Source organism: Phocoena sinus, chromosome 7, assembly GCF_008692025.1.
Source record: "Phocoena sinus isolate mPhoSin1 chromosome 7, mPhoSin1.pri, whole genome shotgun sequence".
Taxonomy (NCBI): Eukaryota; Metazoa; Chordata; class Mammalia; order Artiodactyla; family Phocoenidae; genus Phocoena; species Phocoena sinus.
In genome coordinates, this window is record NC_045769.1 from 63,125,082 (window position 1) to 63,144,118 (window position 19,037).

General features: G+C 35.1%; 1 protein-coding gene across 3 annotated transcripts in view; it reads right to left on the reverse strand.

Moving 5' to 3' along the window:
- Window positions 1-252: 252 nt before the first annotated feature.
- UBR3 (ubiquitin protein ligase E3 component n-recognin 3) overlaps window positions 253-19,037 on the reverse strand; it is a 232,659-nt gene continuing 213,874 nt past the window's right edge. For all 3 annotated transcript variants that reach the window (XM_032637364.1, XM_032637365.1, XM_032637363.1), the window contains exons 36-39: window positions 10,837-11,016; window positions 5,783-5,992; window positions 4,603-4,742; window positions 253-4,307 (exon numbers count right to left, since the gene is read on the reverse strand). In XM_032637364.1, coding sequence (XP_032493255.1) covers window positions 4,190-4,307; window positions 4,603-4,742; window positions 5,783-5,992; window positions 10,837-11,016 — 648 coding nt within the window. In that variant the 3' untranslated portion in view covers window positions 253-4,189. The remainder of the gene's footprint in view (window positions 4,308-4,602; window positions 4,743-5,782; window positions 5,993-10,836; window positions 11,017-19,037) is intronic.

Here is a 19,037-nt window from a genome sequence, read left to right on the forward strand (position 1 = left end):
CATCAAGGATATCACTTAGTCCAAAATACAATGAATTCTTTTGTAGCTTATATGTCACTTAACCTCTCCACAGCACTTAATGTTTACTGCTTTCTCTCTCTTAAAATACCCTTCCTTCTAGGATTTCACTTTTTTTTTTTTTCTTTTCTTCCTATCGGCCTCTCTTCCCCTTTTCAATCTGGTCCTAATCATCATGTAGAAGATAATCCATTCTTTACCTGTATACTAAAAAACACACCGTATTGATTTTTTATAAGCCTTTTTACCTCTCTGTAAAAATATATATATACATAAGTGTATGATGTACATTTTACTTAACTCTTTTTTATGGTTCCTACTATGTATGGCCATTGCCTTAAAATGTACCATGTAAATATAAACAGATATCAGAAAAAAACCCTGTTGATCTCAGGGGCCCTATAAAGTCATAGAACCTTTCTAATTGCTTTCATTTAGATGTTATGGCTTCTAACCCTACTGGGCTCTCAGTATGACTTCTGTGGTACCTCTCTTTATTTCTAGCCTATTCTCTCCTACCATATGTCTAAACATTTAACTCAAGCTCCCACATATACTAGGCCTGTTCCACTATCAACTCTTATCTGCTTCTCTGCACTAATAAGAGGTAATCAGATATGAATCCTCTTTGCTCTAGACTTTTTTCCTTTCTCTTGTCCCTTTTTCTTCCCCTCAAGCTTTTATTTGTGCTCTTGACTCTACTTCTCTAGCCTGCTCTTGGGTTTGGCTGCATCCATTTTGGTATTGCTGCATTTTACATTGATTTAACTCACACAAAGGCAGCTCTACATAAGGTCCCATTATGCCTTTTCTTGTGTTGCATCAGTTGAAGTTAGCTTCACTCCACTGCTAGTTGATTACTGTATACTAGGATGGTAGGTAATAGCTCTTCCATAGTTAATGTGCCTCATTACCAAGGGAGTTTGAAGTGCCATGAATAGAGAAGTGATCACGTTGCCATTCAGCTCATCCCTGATGAACTAAGCAATGCTTGATATCATCCAGCCAGATCATAACGTTAAAGGAAAGAACTACGTGGTGTGAATGGGACTGAGACAGTCACAAGTCTTCTGCTCTCCCACTAACCATCAAGTGTCAGGCATAACCACCAGTGAATGCACCTTGTCTTTGTGTTTTGATTCTAGTGGTTAAAACCATGTTGTTTTGTTTTGTTTGTTGTTGTTGTTCAACATGACCTCAAATGCAAGCCAACAACAGGAACCTGAGAGCTAGCAGTTACAATCCTGCAGATGTTACAGAAACCCTTGGGCCACACCTCCTCTAATACTGCTGTTACCTCCAAGCCTTCAGTGCTTTCAGTCAGCATCTTTTCTAAGTCACAGAAATCAATATCAAATTACATAAAACAGAAAAAATGGTTTGTGAACACAAATGGATTCCTAGTTGATAACTGGCTGGTGAGCTACAGGATGGAGGGGTAGGGGCAAAGACTGTCAATTCAAACAAGATACAGATCAATCAAAATAAACATTATCATAAAGCCTTCAGATTTCTTAAGTTTAGCTGGGGATTCTCAGAAAGCAGAAAGGACCACAGCAGTGTTCTTCAGATCTGCACATCCATTTCCTTCTCTAAAAACCCATTTCCTCTCCCTTCACCCATTTCCTGATTCTAAAAGAACACTTAGCAAAGGCTTTGCATTAGTTATGAGACAAAGACAGAAGAATCAGGAACTAGCTCTGTAAATAAGTGGTTAAAGGAAAACCAAACCCTTTATATTAACTCCACCTTACAGCAACTATGATGTTACGCTTTGATCTTTTCATCTATGCTCACTTACACATATTATTGTCAATATCTTTGAAAAAAAAGAAAAACATGTAAGAATTAAACATTTTAAGGACCTTTCACAAACCAAATGACAGTAGGTTTTTATTAACATATCTTACAATGTTGATTATTCCTAATTTTGTAATTTCTGCTTGCTTATAAAGATTGATTTAGCTTCTACAGTAATGTACTGTATTTAAATGATCATTCATACAAGGTATCACACCAGTACATTTTTTTGAATAATATACACACATCACTCTAACTTGGACCTGTTATTTTTAAAAGTGAGTTTATAAATGGGACTTATAAAAGTTATGGGGAAAAAATTAAAGTTCTAGTTTAGCAGCATGCATGTATGTAATTCAAGTACAATTTTCAACCAAGTGCTTTTTAAATTTTTACTGGTGACTAATTCACCAATATCAAAATAAACACTATCAAATACCCAAATTTTAATGTTAAGGCTAATATTTTCACTTCACATCCGTATGCACAACCATAAAACATTCCATTTTAAATATGTAGTAACCAAAGTCTGAGTACATTATACCATGTATATATAGCATCAGAGTTTCAAACTGTATAATTATTCAAGTTCATGAATCCTGTAACAGTATTTACTAGAGATGTAAATTAGCATTTTGTTCTTCAACCACACCTGAAGAACAAAAGTATCTGGTCTGGTATCCATAATGACGGATGCAAAAAATAAGACAGGCTGAACTTATGATACAGTATTTAAAAAAGTAGCAACGTGTTGGAAAGAACAGCTGTTTAATTAAACAGAATCATTCTAGTCTTTCAGAAAGTTAACTTAATATTTTGGAAATGTATATAAAAATAGCAAGCTACTTCCATATTGTATTTTTATTGTAGAGCTATAGGTAATTTTTTGACTTTTTGAACATATTTGAATATTTACTCTTCTGTTTTAATGCAAGGCCATCGTTTAATGTCCACTTTTATATCCTGTAATATCATGTCATTCAATAATTTTTAGAACACAGATCTGACTTTATTTTCATAGTTTATCATTAGATGTTTTTTAGTTTATTTTTACATGTAAAAATGTAATTTTATATAACAAGCCATGGAAGTCCAAAGTACCAGGAATTGCTTGATAGCACTATATATTAAATAATCATCAAATTATTGAATCATTTGGAAGAAAAATTTTGGTAGCAATATATCACATGCTTTTCTGTCATCTTCCCTCTGTAAGTACAGAGTGGGTTTTAGCTCAATCATTTTCATTCTTACTGACTTAAAAACCCTACAAACATAAATTGCTTTTCACAGCAGCTTCTAACAAGAATGCAGATGTACAGCTCATTCATGAGGATCATCACCACTGAGCTCTTTTTCTTCCCTTTTAGGAAACCGAGCAGAAATAGCAGTGGTAACACTGCACAGATACAATACAGATGAACCTCTTGAGCTGATAAGGAAAGTTCCAGAACTATGCTTCATTTGTGGGGAAGTCAGAGCATTTTTCCAATCCAATCATTTAAACAAAAACTTGGTTGGTAATAAAAGGTGGGCATGCAGAGAATCAAAATCTGCCATGTATATGTTCTTAAAACTTCTGATTTTATAATAAAATCTGTTTGTTACTACCTCAAGTGATTCATCCAAATGAAATGGCAAATTTTGATTTTTAGGGACTCCCCCAACCACACATGTCCCCCAAAATGTACTGTATTATATTAACAGCAGCTATCTACTTATTTTACAACTATTTCAATTATTTACCTGGGGAGAATATTTATGAAATTCCTGAGAATGAATTAAGTTTCAGCAAAGCCTTAAACTTTTAACAGATTCCTCACAATAAGAAAAAAATGTAAAGTTCTACTATTAGACCAAATTTTACTATACAGTATTTCACATAAATCATGTTTTACATTTTTTTCTAATTACATACAGCAAAAATCTCAAATCAACACAAGAATGGCAGAGGGAAAGGATGCATTACGTTTAGCAGATGCAAATTAAAATACACAGATATAAAGAAGCAGTAAAACTTTAAATAAATCACACCCACTCTAAATATCAATGAATAGCAGATATGCATTGTTGGGAGAATCATTTTTAAATGATTTTGTCAACAAGTTGTGCTTCTTATTAATTGTGGACTTAAACAAAAAAAGGACCACTAAAGAATGGTTTAACTTCTTACTTGTTATGCTCTCCATATACTTAAAAAAAAATTATTATACCATTAATGTGATTACCAAGCACCTAATTTTGGAAAGGCTTTATAATGTATGTTTTCTTTCTTTCCCTCAGCAAAAGCGTTAATCCCCCAAATTAAGTTAAAGCTTATTGTTGATAAATTCTTAATGAAAATGATATAATGCAATGCTAAGGTGGTGAGTCACAGCCCATTGTAATGTGGACCCCATCTTTTATTGATGTGATCAAAAGTATGAGAAATCCACTGTTGTTCAAGAACTTTGTATCTTTCTTTACAAATGTAGAGAGGCTTGCCTCGCCTAGAATAAAAAGGGAAAAAAAAGTATTAAAAGTAATATAATACAATGAAGATTTCACACACATTTTAAAAAATAGATTCTTTATGGCAAAAATCTCATATAGTAATTTGGTTTATTTCATATTTCTTTAACATGATGATGGGGAAAATATCCCCCAAAATAGAAATAGTTCTAAATTAATCACTGCCAGAAATAAAAAAAAAATTATTATTATAATTACAAAGTCAGGAATGGTACATTATTCTTACTGGCCAAACTTCAATAAAACATGTGGATATATCCATGCACATCTAACCTAAGATCTCGGTCTTCCTCTCCATGAGCATCCAAATACACAGAACCCCAGAGACAGAAGCGATGCCCTCGAATGATGATAATCACTGATGCATTGATCAAAAGGAAAATCCCTGTTCCAGCACCACAGTTCTGAGAATGCTAAAAAATTAAAAATATATGACTGAACTTCATAATCAAATGGACTTTATAAGAAAATCAAGAATGTCTTGTCTTCTAAATAATACAGAAATATTTAAACGTTTTAAAATCAGATTTCACCTAAGTTAAATTTATTAACTCATTCTTAATACTTTATTAACAATACATGAGGAGGAATCTGGATAAGGAATACCTAGGAAATCAATTAAGAGCTAACCTAAACCTAATTCAGAGGCTAGTGTCTACAACAGCATATATGACTGCTGTTTCACAGCACAACATCTAAACATATATACCATTAAAGGGCAGCGGGATTAGGGAGAGGAACTGAAGCTGCACTTAGGAAAAGTTTTACCCACTTAAATAAAACCCCAGGTGTTTTTTTGTTGTTGTCATTGTTTTTGTTTTTACCCTTCTAGTGGATAGACCTAGAGTCTGTCATACAGAGTGAAGTAAGTCAGAAAGAAAAAGACAAATACCGTATGCTAACACATATATATGGAATTCAAGAAGAAAAAAAAAAGGTCATGAAGAACCTAGGGGTAAGACAGGAATAAAGACACAGACCTACTGGAGAACAGACTTGAGGATATGGGGAGGGGGAAGGGTGAGCTGTGACAGGGCGAGAGAGAGTCATGGACATGTACACACTAACAAACGTAAGGTAGATAGCTAGTGGGAAGCAGACGCATGGCACAGGGATATCTGCTCGGTGCTTTGTGACTGCCTGGAGGGGTGGGATAGGGAGGGTGGGAGGGAGGGAGACGCAAGAGGGAAGAGATATGGGAACATATGTATATGTATAACTGATTCACTTTGTTATAAAGCAGAAACTAACACACCATTGTAAAGCAATTATACCCCAATAAAGATGTTAAAAAATAAATAAATAAAACAACAACAACGAAAACAAGATCCTTATATGTATTGTGCATTTAATTCAAAGAGTAGTTAAATTTGAAGAGCTGGCTTGACCATATATACCACATTTCCATGTGATTTGAGTTTTCATAAATTTTATACTATTTACTCTTGCTTACCAATACACATTCACAGTAACTTTGTTGCTTGCAGCAAAGTCCTTTCAGGCATACAAAAGTACCACAAACAAGGCAAACGGCAGGATCTTTAGGAACCTTGGTGCAGACACTACAGGTTTTTCTGTGGTAGTACTGGAAAATGGTGTTATAATTTTCAGGCAACTGTAGTAGGTGTGGCAATTTCCATCTTGACTCTTGGATAAGCAAGGCCTAAAACATTATTCAAAAATATTCATTAGTCCTATGTATTTAAGTCACTAACACAAAATATTTATTTTTTAAAAGGCCTTTTTTTTTTAAAGAAAAGAAAATCTGTCTCCAAGAATGTGGCTTATTTTCTTTATTAACACTCTTCCCATTTCCATTTTACAAATGACTAAAATAGTACTTCAACAATTACGATTCTCTATTTTAATGTAATTTTCAATTAAAACATGATGTGAGTTTTTAGACTAAGCACCTAAAACACTGAAATTTGTTATTACTTTAAAAGAAAAATATTAAATATAACTAAGCATGCATGGAAAATATATGTAGATGTACTTGTTTTTAAATATTCTTAATACATAATTTTAAACAGTTATACACATTTTTCAAAACCAAGTTTTTGACCTTTCTTAGATAAACAAACAATTCATTGGCTTTTTCTTTAGGGAAGATCATGGTTGTAATTCATATTTCTATTTCAATACTTTATAATCTTTCATTCCTAGAAGATGAAAAATCTTACACCTCAAGCTGTTAAGATCTTTTGTATCCATAAGTGCTGGGGCTACAACTCTTTTCATAAATTTTCTCAGTAAGTGTGAAAAAAAAAACAAATTAGTTAAATTTCCCTACAGGGTATTTTGTTCATTTTTTGCAGCTATATAAAAATACTGGAAATAGCATTAATTTTTTTTCTAGATGCTACTTCATTAACACTTAAATCAGATAAAATGCAGTATGAATCTATTATCTTAAGAAACAGTATGGAGGCTGGCAATTCACATGGTGATCATCTCACATTACTTATAGCCATAATCCATCTAAATCAGTCTAATAAATAAGTATCCAGCTTAGTGTTTATCAATATGTTCATGGATAAAGCAGCCATGGAAGCGAGGATAAGGACAATATATGGGCTTACAATATGCTGTTTGCCAATACTCAGTGCCCAACTCCGGACTCCAAAGACTGCATATTCTGTAACGGGTTCATTATATATGGAACCCTTCCATCAGTGGAAGGAACAGCAATTTGTCCTCATTGAACTTGATACTTATCCAGATTAGGTTGTAAATTATCCAGTAGCACACACCACATGGTCTCTAATCAAAGAATTTTCTTCATAAAGAAAGATGTAACACAATAGGTGGATGTCTATGGAATTAACTGATCTTAACATATAGTCAATCATCTGAAAAAAATCACTGGTCTTTTAAATGATGAACTACTTTGCTGATGAATTTTTAGATGGTACCAACTAGAAGGAAACACCTATTGAATGAGGTATATGCTCCTACAGAATGAGGTATACGACCTAAAAAAGCAACTAGTACATAAGGGTGATTGACTGTTCTCTTACAGATGGAGTGCACAGGTTTGGGAACCAGAGGGTGGCATCTCTCATAATTAGACCTAAAAATTCGGTCTTTAATTTCTGTTTCCCTGCTATTCTGGATTCTTCTGTGGTTTCAGTACTATCGTAAGGAGGCTGTGTGCTATCTGCCAACAAGGGACATAATAATAGTTCCACTGAATTAAAAACGAAATGTCACCTGACCACTCTAGCTTCCCTAATACCACTCGGAAAAGAAAGTGAATGGCTTACAGTATTGTCTGGAGGGAGTGACCTCATCAAATAAAATAGAAATACCTCCGGTATCAGTATGTTTGAAACTCAGAGATACACCCCACCCCCACCCCTAGCGCGTTCAGGCTTGAAAGGTAAACATTTCACACAAAACTAGTACAGTCTTATATAAGCATGACAGGACAAATCACTGAGCTCAGACCTCTCAGAATAAAGTTTGGATCACATCTTTGTTCAAATAAATCCAACCAGTTGAGGTGCTGGTCAAAGAAGGTGAAAGAAGAAAGTCATATATTTGACTGTATATTAGCTACAGTTTTATGACTAATTTAAAATTTTCTTGCTTGTTGTGGCATATATTTTTGCAATATTTTTCATTCTCTTTTCCTTTCTCCTACTGCTGAATTCAGGGTGAGTAGGTGCTAATTAAAAATTTCCAGGCCATTGGGGTGTAAGAACAATAAATCACAGAAGGAATGGACATCTCCCAGAGCCTCTGGATTCAGGGAAGCTTGATGATATAACTATAGGATGTGACTTCAGGTTAGGTATTTGGGAAATGGTGGCTGCCATCTGTGGTTGTAAAGGGAACAGTTACATCATTTTAAACAGGGGAAGAAATGAAACTCTGTGAATGAGAAGAAGGATGTCTATGTGCTGGGGAGGTAAGATGTGAAGGTAGCGGGCCACCAGTGTTCGTTTTTTCCAATTTGTCTAGCAACCTCATCTGCCTTCCTACATTGACAGCATTATGACTTATTTTGGAAAATAACCTCTTTTCCTGCTCCATACAGATCTGATGGGGTTGCCCCATCACAAGATCCTGCCCCATCACAGGGGTATACATATGATGCAAATTAGGCCAGTCAGATTCTCTCTCCCAGGAATCTGAATTTGGAGCATATATATAGGGAAGGAAAGTAGCTGAGATGGAGTCATCTAGCAGTAGCGCTTCAGAGAAAACAGACCAGAGGTTTGCAACCAAACTGTTTGCAATCAAAGAATCTTAGCTGTTACAAGAAAGGAGAAGCAGTAATTCAGACTATCTTTCAAGGGAAGCTGTTGCACTATTCAGCTCCAATCACTGTTTATATTTATCTAAGTCTCTCTGTTCAAATTTAAAGTTGCTGGTTAAAAAGAAATCTGGTTGACAAATGGACAGAGTTGAGGTTAGAGATAGAACAGAGTGAAGGGACAAGTGTAGGGATGCAGGTCAGATAGGGGTGCATTCAAATAACATAAAAATTCTGCATAAGTATAAATAAATAAATATCTACTGTTCTGACTCTAAAACAAATAGTTATCACTCAATGTTACAAAAAGATGAAATATATTTAAATGGTAAGTTCTTATTTTCTATCAATATTCACAACAATAATCATTCATCTAAAAAGGTAGGCTTATTCTTATACTATCAAGTGATTTCGTTTTTATCTATTGCTTATCCCATGGCACATATGAAGACAAAATAATTTTAAGTATGCTCATCACTTTTTCTCCTGTCCTGGTTCTACAATAATACCCAACTCTTACTCCAAGACATTCCTCATAGGTTTTCAGACATCAAAATATAACTTCAGATTATAGCTATAATTGTGAATAAAGCAATTACTAGATAGGAAAATATTTTTATACATAGTACACAAGGTTCAATTAACTTCTTCAATTTTCCTTTCCTTTTAAAAAAAGTATAAAATTAGATAATATCTCTTTAAGGATTTCAATAGAAAATGAACAAAAGCAGAGACATTTATTATTTATGCTTACCTTGCCTTTGTTATTCACTTCAATGTTTTAAGAATTAAGTCTAGTGACAACCTCCATCTGAAATACTAATTTTTCTATTGTTCCTTTGACATTAAATTAAAATTCTCGTTTTTCCTGAAATCGGTTCCCCTTTCATCAGTTCTATTTCTCCCAATGACATTAATCCACCATTTAATTGTTTCACAAATATTTATTAGGTGACTAGTCTATATCAGGCACTTTCCAGGAACTAGGGATTCAAGAATAAACAAGAAACAATTTTTGCCTTGTGGAGTCCCCATTCAGACACATTAAACAAACAGAAGTGATAAACATGGCAACTATTAGAAACAGTGGCAAAAGTACTATCATACATAATAGAGGGAGATGGACTCTCAGATAAAGCTTTATAGAAGAGGTAACATTTATCTTAGCAAAGCCTTCATGGGTGATTAACAGGAAAACAGTAGGAAGATTGCTTTAAATAAAAGTAACAGCAATAAGCAATAGCACAGATGTTTAAAAAATGCATAGCATACTTAAGAAATATTCTTTCGTGGTTTAAGCAAGGTGGTGGCTGGGAAGTGGTATGAAATGAAGTTAGAAAGGCAAGCAAGATGGTGAATGCCATGTAAAGAGTCCTGTCCATAGCCAATGGGACATCCATCGTTAGTGGTTTTTAAGCAGGAGCAGGTTCCTATCGGAACTATGTATACTAGTTACTACTCTTCTGATGACTTGAGTTCAAGATTTTAAAGTCATGTACACTTGGTCACCAAGGACTATATATTTTTCTCAAATGCGTCTCTTGCATTGGTTACATTCTGTCTAATTTCTGCTGGCTATCAAAACAATAATCCAGATTTTCTTCACCACTAAATAATCTCTGGTTTCCCTTTCTCCATGACATCAATTTTACTTACTAAAAAAGCCACAAAAATTACCTCCCTAAAACACTACTTTCATATTATTCCATTTCTCAAAAACTGTAATTCTACATAGAAGAAAGTCTGAGCACCAAACCATGGCACTAAGAGCCTCCCACCACTGCCTGCACCCCACCTTTCCAATTCCCTCATCTCCAACACAACACCTTTACCCATCGAGCTGTCAGCATAGAGTCAGCACATTTTATAAAGACATGATGTTTTAGATGTGCAAGTCCAAATCTTTAATTTTTATGTGACAGTCCTCTTTCCAATAAGCTTACAAGTTCCTTGTCTATTTTAAAATTCCTTTGTACCTTCCAAATCTAGTGCTATGACTATTTAAGGTATTCAATAAAAACCTGATGACCTAAAACACACTAAAAGTAACATACTATACCTTAGTTTTGTTAGCTGAAACATTTCTGCTTTTACACTCATAAATAAATATAAGCAAACCATTTTTTCAAAATAATTCATTTAATAAATACTGCCAAGACTAGATTACCTGAAATTTTAAATTCATTATTCTCTTACCTATTAGCATGTCACCACTATAGCAAGTGAGTATTACTCTTTTTACATACCTTTCCTTGTTCGGCATGTCTTTCAGTAAATGAATTTATCTCAAAACACCACTGAGATATAATATCAAATGCTGGAACTGGCCAATCCAGACAGGAGGCACTGATGAATGGATGTTCTGTTTGGTAAAATGTTGGCAGAAGTCCCAGGCAGCTGGAAAGAACTGAAAACTCTTCTTCTTCCTTTTAGATATGAAATAGAAAATTCTCAAGACATTTCATAATGAACATTTCCCATTACAGATATTTTAAGTGTCATTCTCATCAATTACTTCTGGATAGTAAGAAAACTTTCTTAACTGAGTCAACTAAATAAAGTGAGGGGAGTAAGAGGAGCAAAGAAGAGAGAAAAGGTTCCGAGCTGTTATATCCAATATTCCCAGAATGTTTCTCTTTGAAATTTAACTTCCAAGTGCCATAGCATCTGCTTCATTTATACATTTATTTTAAAAATAGTGCTTTCACACATCTGATGAATATAGCCTATAGCACCGAGCTACTCTATGAAAGCAAATGTTAATTTGGGGCAAAGGGAAAGTGACTTTTGGTTAAAAAGACATAGACTGTCAGTGTGGATAAAGAACAATAGCGAAAACATGGAATTCACAACAGACAGTGCTAAATCATTTGCCTAGACCCTGAATGAGTGTGAAACAAAGTCAGTTTTAAAAAGAGGGTGGAGTTTTTAAAAACTTGAGAGCTCTAACTGCCAGGTAATCTGAAGCTCTACTCAGTAATAACAGAACCAGTGGAATCAATGATCCTTTCATATCTTGAAAGTTGATTTTTAAAGGAGTTTGTTAGTCTTGTAAACACCAAAATATACCCCCTACCCCTCTTTATTTAACTGAAAATCCATTTAGGAGGCAAGTTAGTCTACTTTCCCCTGTCCACTGGATCAATTAATTCCTAACATCCTTCAAATTCCAGCTCCTCAGGTAAGCCTTTCCTGACCCCACTTAATGACACCTTAGACTACCTAGTTCCACCGAGATAAAATTAGTACGTCTATACTGTGTAAACACTTCAGTTCTTACATTTATACTTTCTACTTTAAAAATAAATTAGCCTGTCCTCTAAGACTGTGGGAGTAGTCCCTAGGAGTAGGGGCTCTGTCCTCCCGGTGCTTGGCACATAGCAGACATTCAACAAACATCTGTTTGCAAAACAACTAATTGTGTGGATTAAGTACAAAATTCTGAAATACGCTATAAAGAAGAAATAAAGGGGAACTCCCTGACGGTCCAGAGGTTAGGTCTCTGGCGCTTTCACTGCTGAGACCCAGGTTCAATCCCTGGTTGGGGTACTAAGATCTCACAAGCTGTGCAGCACAGCCAAAATAAAAAAAGAAATAAAGATGGAAAAGCAAAATGATATGCAGGCTGAAAAAGATGCTAAGTTTTTAAATCACTAGAAATGAGGCCACAAATCCCCCATTTGTATAGATACATTAATAAGGCGTGTTAAAAACTAACTTTACTGAGGTATAATTTACATACCATAAAATTCACCCACTTTAAGTGAAGTCTGATGAATTTTGGAAAATGTATACTCATGCAACCACTGCTACAATAAAGTTGTAGAACAATTCCACCCCCTGAAAAAGTTCCTTGGTGCTCTTCTGCAATCAATTCCAGCCCCTGCTCCTGGCCCCAAACAACCACTTATCTGCTTTCTGCCAACTATAATCTGCCATTACAGTTTGGGGGTTTTAAAAAATTCCATATAAATGGAATCATACAGTATGTAGTCTTTTGTACCTGGCCTCTTTCACTTAGCGCAGTATATTTAGATTCATTCGTGTTATTGCGTGTATCAGCAGTCCATTCCTTTTTAATGCTGAGTAGTATTCCACTGAATGAATGCACCACATTTTGTTCATGCATTTGCTTGTTGATGGAATTCTGGGTTGTTGCCAGTTTTTAACTACTACAAATTAGTCTGCTATGAACATTCATATAAAAGTCTTTATGTGGACATAAGTTTTCATTTATTTTGGTAGACACCTATTTATTTGGGGGTTGTACTGTAAGTATGCTTAACTTTTTAAAGAAGCTGTCAAACTTCTTCCAAATTTGACTATACCATTTTGCATTCCCACCAGCAAATGACTGAAGAGTGTCAGGTACTCCAGATCCTCACCAACACTTGTAACATTAATTTGTACTCTAAACAATAATGATGTTGAACACCTTTTCATGTATTGTTGGTCATTCATATACATTCTGATGAGAAGTGTGCCCTATTCAAACTTTTTGCTCACTTTGTATCTTTTGCTTTTTTATTATTGAGTTCCTGATATATTCTGGATACAATAATTTCTCAATATATTTTTTGAGATATAATTTGTATACCATAAAATTCATCCTTTTAAAATGAACAATTTAGTGAGTTTTAGTAAATTCACAAAATTGTGCAACCATCACCCACTATCTAATTCCAGAATATTTCCATCACCCTATTTTCTTAATTTCATTTTCAAACTGCTCATTGCTAATGCACAGAAACACAACTGACTTTTTTTGTACATTTATCATGTATCCTACAACCCTGCTAAATTCGTTTATTAGCTCTAATAGCTTTTGAGAGATTCCTTACAATTTTCCACAAACAAGATCATCTAATTTGCAAACAGAGATTGTTTTCCCTCTTCCTTTCCAATCTGGATGACTTTTATTTCTTTTTCTTGCCTAACTGCTCTTTCTAGAACCTCCAATATAGTGCTTAAAAGACAGGACGAGGGCAGACATCCTTGCCTTATTTCTTATCTTTGTGGGCAAGCTTTCTATCTTTCACTTTTAAATATGATGTTAGCTATGGGTTTCTCATAGGTGCCCTTTATCAGACTTTCCCTTCTATGAATACTTTTTTTGGTGTTTTTTTTTTTTTTACCATGAAACGGTGTTAGATTTTGTCAAATGGCTACTGAGATGATCATATGCTTTTAAAAAATGTATTCTATTAATATGGTGAATTAAGTTTATTGATCTTTTATTGTTGTTGAGCCAATGTGCATTCCTAGGATAAACCCATTTGGTCATGGTGTATTATCCTTTTTACTGGTAATATTTTATTAAGGCTTTTGCTTCTATGTTCATGAGAGATATGGGTTTGTAGTTTTCTTTTCTCATGATGCCTGGACTGGGTATTAGTAAAACTGGCCTCATAAAATGAGTATGCAGTGTCCCTTCTTCCTCTGTTTGCCAAGAGTTTATATAATATTGATAAAATTTCTTCCTTAAATTTTTCATAGAATTCATCATGATGTTATCGTTGTTGTTATAAAGTTGTTGATCTCATTTTTTGGCAGGATAATAATTGTAGACATTTAATAACTAAATCAATTTCCTTACTCAATATAGACCTATTCAAAATTTTCTATTTCTTCATGAGTCAGTTTTAGTAATTTGTATCTTTCAAAGAATTTGTTCGTTTTATCGATGTTATCAAATTTGTTTGCAAATGTTATTCATAATATTCTCTTATGGTTCTGTAGGAACGTTTCCTCCTTCATTCCTGATATTGGTAATTTGTATCTTCTCTTTTTTTTTTTTTTCCATATCAATCTAGTGAGGAGTCTGGTTCCTGGTTAAAAACCTATGTGTGCTTCCCTGGTGGTGCAGTGGTTGAGAGTCCGCCTGCCGATGCAGCGAACACGGGTTCGTGCCCCGGTCTGGGAAGATCCCACATGCCGCGGAGCGGCTGGGCCCGTGAGCCATGGCCGCTGAGCCTGAGCGTCCGGAGCCTGTGCTCTGCAACGGGAGAGGCCACAACAGTGAGAGACCCGCGTACCACACACACAAAAAAACAACAAAAAACCTGTATGTGTTTTTTCAGGTCTAACCACAGATAATTACAAAGGTTTTACTTTTCAGGTCTCATGGTGAAAACTGTCCTCCCTCCACCAGACTTGGCACACAGTCAGTGCACTGCAGTCTCTGAAGGGATCTGCAATCATGGTCTCAGGCCCCCTGTCCAGTCATGCTCTTTCACACATTTACATTCCCAGGCCTGGCGCCTTTATTCCTAGGCCCCTCTATCTGAGGCCTTGGGCAGGGGTCACTTTGACACTTCTGCCAAGGCCAGCTTATGAAGGGAAAAAGCTGAAACTAAGAAACTTTTCCCCACTCTGACTCAGTACCCAGGACTTTTCCACTCCTATCCCTACCCCTTCACCCTCCTCTCCACCTCAGAGCTCATAACACTGCAAGAACCTTCTGTCTGCGGCTCCCTTAACAGATTCCCACATCTGTGCTGATCCACCTGATCCTTAACCGGTACTTCATTCTATGAAGGCGATGGAACGGGGAATCAGCATTTTCTCTGATTTTAGCCTCTTGATTATACTATCACAGTAAGTGATTAAAGGTTTAACTCTTTCATTTGTGGCTTCCTGCTTTAATCAGCCACTCCAGTACCTAGCAGCTCAGTTCTTTCTCTCCCAGCTCAGCTGAGCTCCTGACATTTAGGTGTATCCATTTTATTGATCTTTGCAAAGAACCAGATTTTGAACTAATTGATTTTCTCTACTGTTTCTCCATTACTATCCACTGACTTCTGCTCTGATTTTTGTAATTTCCTTTCTTTTACTTGTTTTGGGTTTAATTTACTCTTATTCTAGTTTCATAAAGTAACAATTTAGATAAATGATTTTAGACCTGGGCTTCCCTGGTGGCGCAGTGGTTGAGAGTCCGCCTGCCGATGCAGGGGACACGGGTTCGTGCCCGGGTCCGGGAAGATCCCGCGTGCCGTGGAGCGGCTGGGCCCGTGAGCCATGGCCGCTGAGCCTGCGCATCCGGAGCCTGTGCTCCGCAATGGGAGAGGCCACAACAGTGAGAGGCCCACGTACCGCAAAAAAAAAAAAAAATGATTTTAGACCTTTCCTCTGTTTAAATATAAGCATTTGAAGCTGTATGTACCTCTCCAAGAACTATTTTAGGGGCATTTCACAATTTTGCTATGCTGTGTTTTCATTTTCACTCAGTTTACGTGTTTTCTGATTTCCATGTCATTTCTACTTTGATACATAAGTTATTTAGAAGTGTGCTGCTTAATTCTCACACATTTGGGGATTTATATATTTCTTTCTTTTACTGACTTCTAATTTAATTCTGTGTGGTAAGAAAATATGTTTTGCGATTTCAATTCTTTTAAATTTATTGCTACTTGCTTTATGGTTTGGCATATGGTACACTCTGGTGAATGGGCCATGTGCACTTGTAAAAAATATGCATTCTGATATTGTTTGGTGGAGTATTCTATAGATGTCAATTATATCAAGCTGACTAAGAGTATGGTTCAGGTCTCATTTATCCCTGTTGATTTTCTATCTACTTGTTATTGATTACTAAGAAAAAACACTGACGTTTCCAGGTATAATTGTGGATTGTCTATTTCTTCTTTCAATTCTGTCAATTTCTGCTTTAAGTAATTTGGGGTTTTGTTGTCTTGTGCATATATATTTACAGCTGTTATATCTTCCTGCTCTATTGAGAGAGGGCATTTATGTTCTAAGGTAAGGCACAAAAACAACTTGAGACAATGGGAACTACTAATGGTAGGAAAATAGCAATACTTTTTCATCTTCTTTATGACAGGATATCCAACAATGGATAAAAATGAACAAAGATCTACATAAATGTATTTTCCCCCCTGGGATTCACAGACTACTTCAGGATTACTTGGCCTCTCGTGAAGCAGATGTTGAATCCAAAAAGTGGGTCACTAAAATGAAAGAAACCTGAGGAAAAATTTATAAAAGAAGAAAAAAATGAAAGAAAAGTTTCTCATTCCTCCCTATCATTTGACTTGGACAAAACAGATGAGAGTGGCAGATTATTCTACACAAAGAAAAAATCATGAGATACTTTTTTAAAGATCAGATACTAAATGATTTTCCCAGTCATTTTCATTTCCTAATTATTTTCAAAAGAAGCATGTAACAAGTAGGTCATAGTAAAGAAAACTAAATGGCTCTGCATAAGGAAAATGCTCAACCTTAGGAAAAATATAAATTGAAACAACCTTAAAAAAAAAAACTCTACGTTGAGCTATTTTACCTAGACCAAAGATCTAGAGGCAAAGGTTAAATAGTATGATAACACACTAAGTAGACACAAGTACAGGGAAACCTTCACACATCACTGGTGTTAACATAATTGGTACAACTTCAATGAAAGGCACTCTGGCAATAACCATCAAAACTACAAAAGTATGCAAATGCTGAAACAGCAAATCACTTCTAAGGATTTTTGTGTGTGTGTGCATAAACTTTTTTTTTTTTTGGAGTATAACTGCTTTACAAAGTTGTGGTAGTTTCTGCTGTACAACGACGTGAATCAGCTATATGTATACATACATCCCCTCCCTCTTGGACTTCCCTCCCATCGCCCCCCCCCCATCCCACCCATCTAGGTCATCACAGAGCACTGAACCGAGCTCCCTGTGCTATACAGCAGCTTCCCAATGTGGTACATATATACAATGGAATATTACTCAGCTACTTCTAAGAATTTATCCTATAATCAAAAACATGCAAAATAACTTCTGCATACTATCATTCATTGCAGTATCATTTGTAAATAGCAAAGGACTAGAAATAACCCAAATGTTTATTAATAGGGGACTAATTAAATACATCCTGGTACATCATACATGAAATATTCTGAAACTGTAAGACAAAATGAGGAAGGTCTTCATGTATTGAATATGAAATGATCTCCAAGATACACTCTTAAGGGAAAAAAAATGCAAGCTGAAGAACAATGTATAAAAAGAGGACTAAAAGAAAAAAAAAATACACCCTCCCCACACACACATATTTCTTGTATATGCATAAAATGTCTTTGGAATAATACAGAGGAAACTGATAGCAACTGGGCAGCAATCAAGTGGCTAGTGAAAGGGGTAAACAGAGATTTTTTTTCCATAGAATATCTTCTTGTACCTCTCGAATTTTAAAAAATGTGAATACATTAACTGTTCAAAAAATACTTTTTTTTCTATAAATTATTGCAGTGGTATATTTACACTATTTAAAATCTAGAAGTATAAAAAGATACTGTTTTTAAAAAAGTCTCTCCACCATTCTTTTTTCCCTTCTATCCAAACCTCAAACTCACTAACCCAACTCCTCGGTAAGAACTGACCATAATTCTTAACGTATTTTTCCAGAGTATCATACATACACACACACAAGCAAATATGAGTACCATTATTTTTCCTCTATTTTCATTTAATATAAGCACACCTTGCTTTGGGATACTTAAAATATTTTTGAGATTTTTCCACATTAGCACATAGAAAACTTTCTATTCTTTTTTCTTCTGCAGAGTATGCCATTGTATGAATAAACCACAATTTATTTAACCTGTTTCTCACTGATGGACACTTGAGATGTTTTCAATTTTGTCTGCTATTCTTGTATGTCTATTCGACTATCAACAAATCAATCATTATATTATTATACTTTAAGAAATATCTATAGAGTATTCATATTGAGATCAAGGAGAGTATAATATGCAATAAGATAGTGGCTTTTACAGACTTAAAACTAGAAGAAAATAACATGTTCGCCTCAAAAACTGATTTGTGTATGAAGCAGCAGCATAGCTCAGATGTTAATAGTACAGATCCGGCATCTGGACTAAATGTGCCTGAATTCTGGCAGCTTTACTTACTAGCTGTGAATCTTGAGCAAGTCATTCATCTTTCTGTGCCTGTTTTCTTGTCTGTAAAGTGAAGATTATAACAGCTACCTCATAGTTTTGTGAAACTTAAATGAATTTAAATGCAAAGCACTTAAAACAATGCTTAGCATGTAGTCAGTGTACAATAAATGCTAGCTATCATTATTACTCGAAGAGAAACTACTTTTGACAGAAGAAAGACAAAAGAATTAAAGGAGGTATATTAGAGCAGTGGTTTTTCAACTTTGGAGGGTGGGTGGATAATCCACCTATAATAAACTGATAACTATTTTCTTCCAAGAAAAATACACAAACAGTTTACAAACAATGCTATGGAATTCAAAAACTACCTCCAGTCCCTCTGTTAATAATTCCAGAATTAGAGTATAAATAAGAGAAGATGCAATTAAGTTGGAGCAAAGACAAAGAGAACCACATGAGTTACTAAAATCAGCCCCAATATGGTACTAGAAATAGTGTTAGACTAAGATATTTAACTAAATAAGGAAAGTCTAA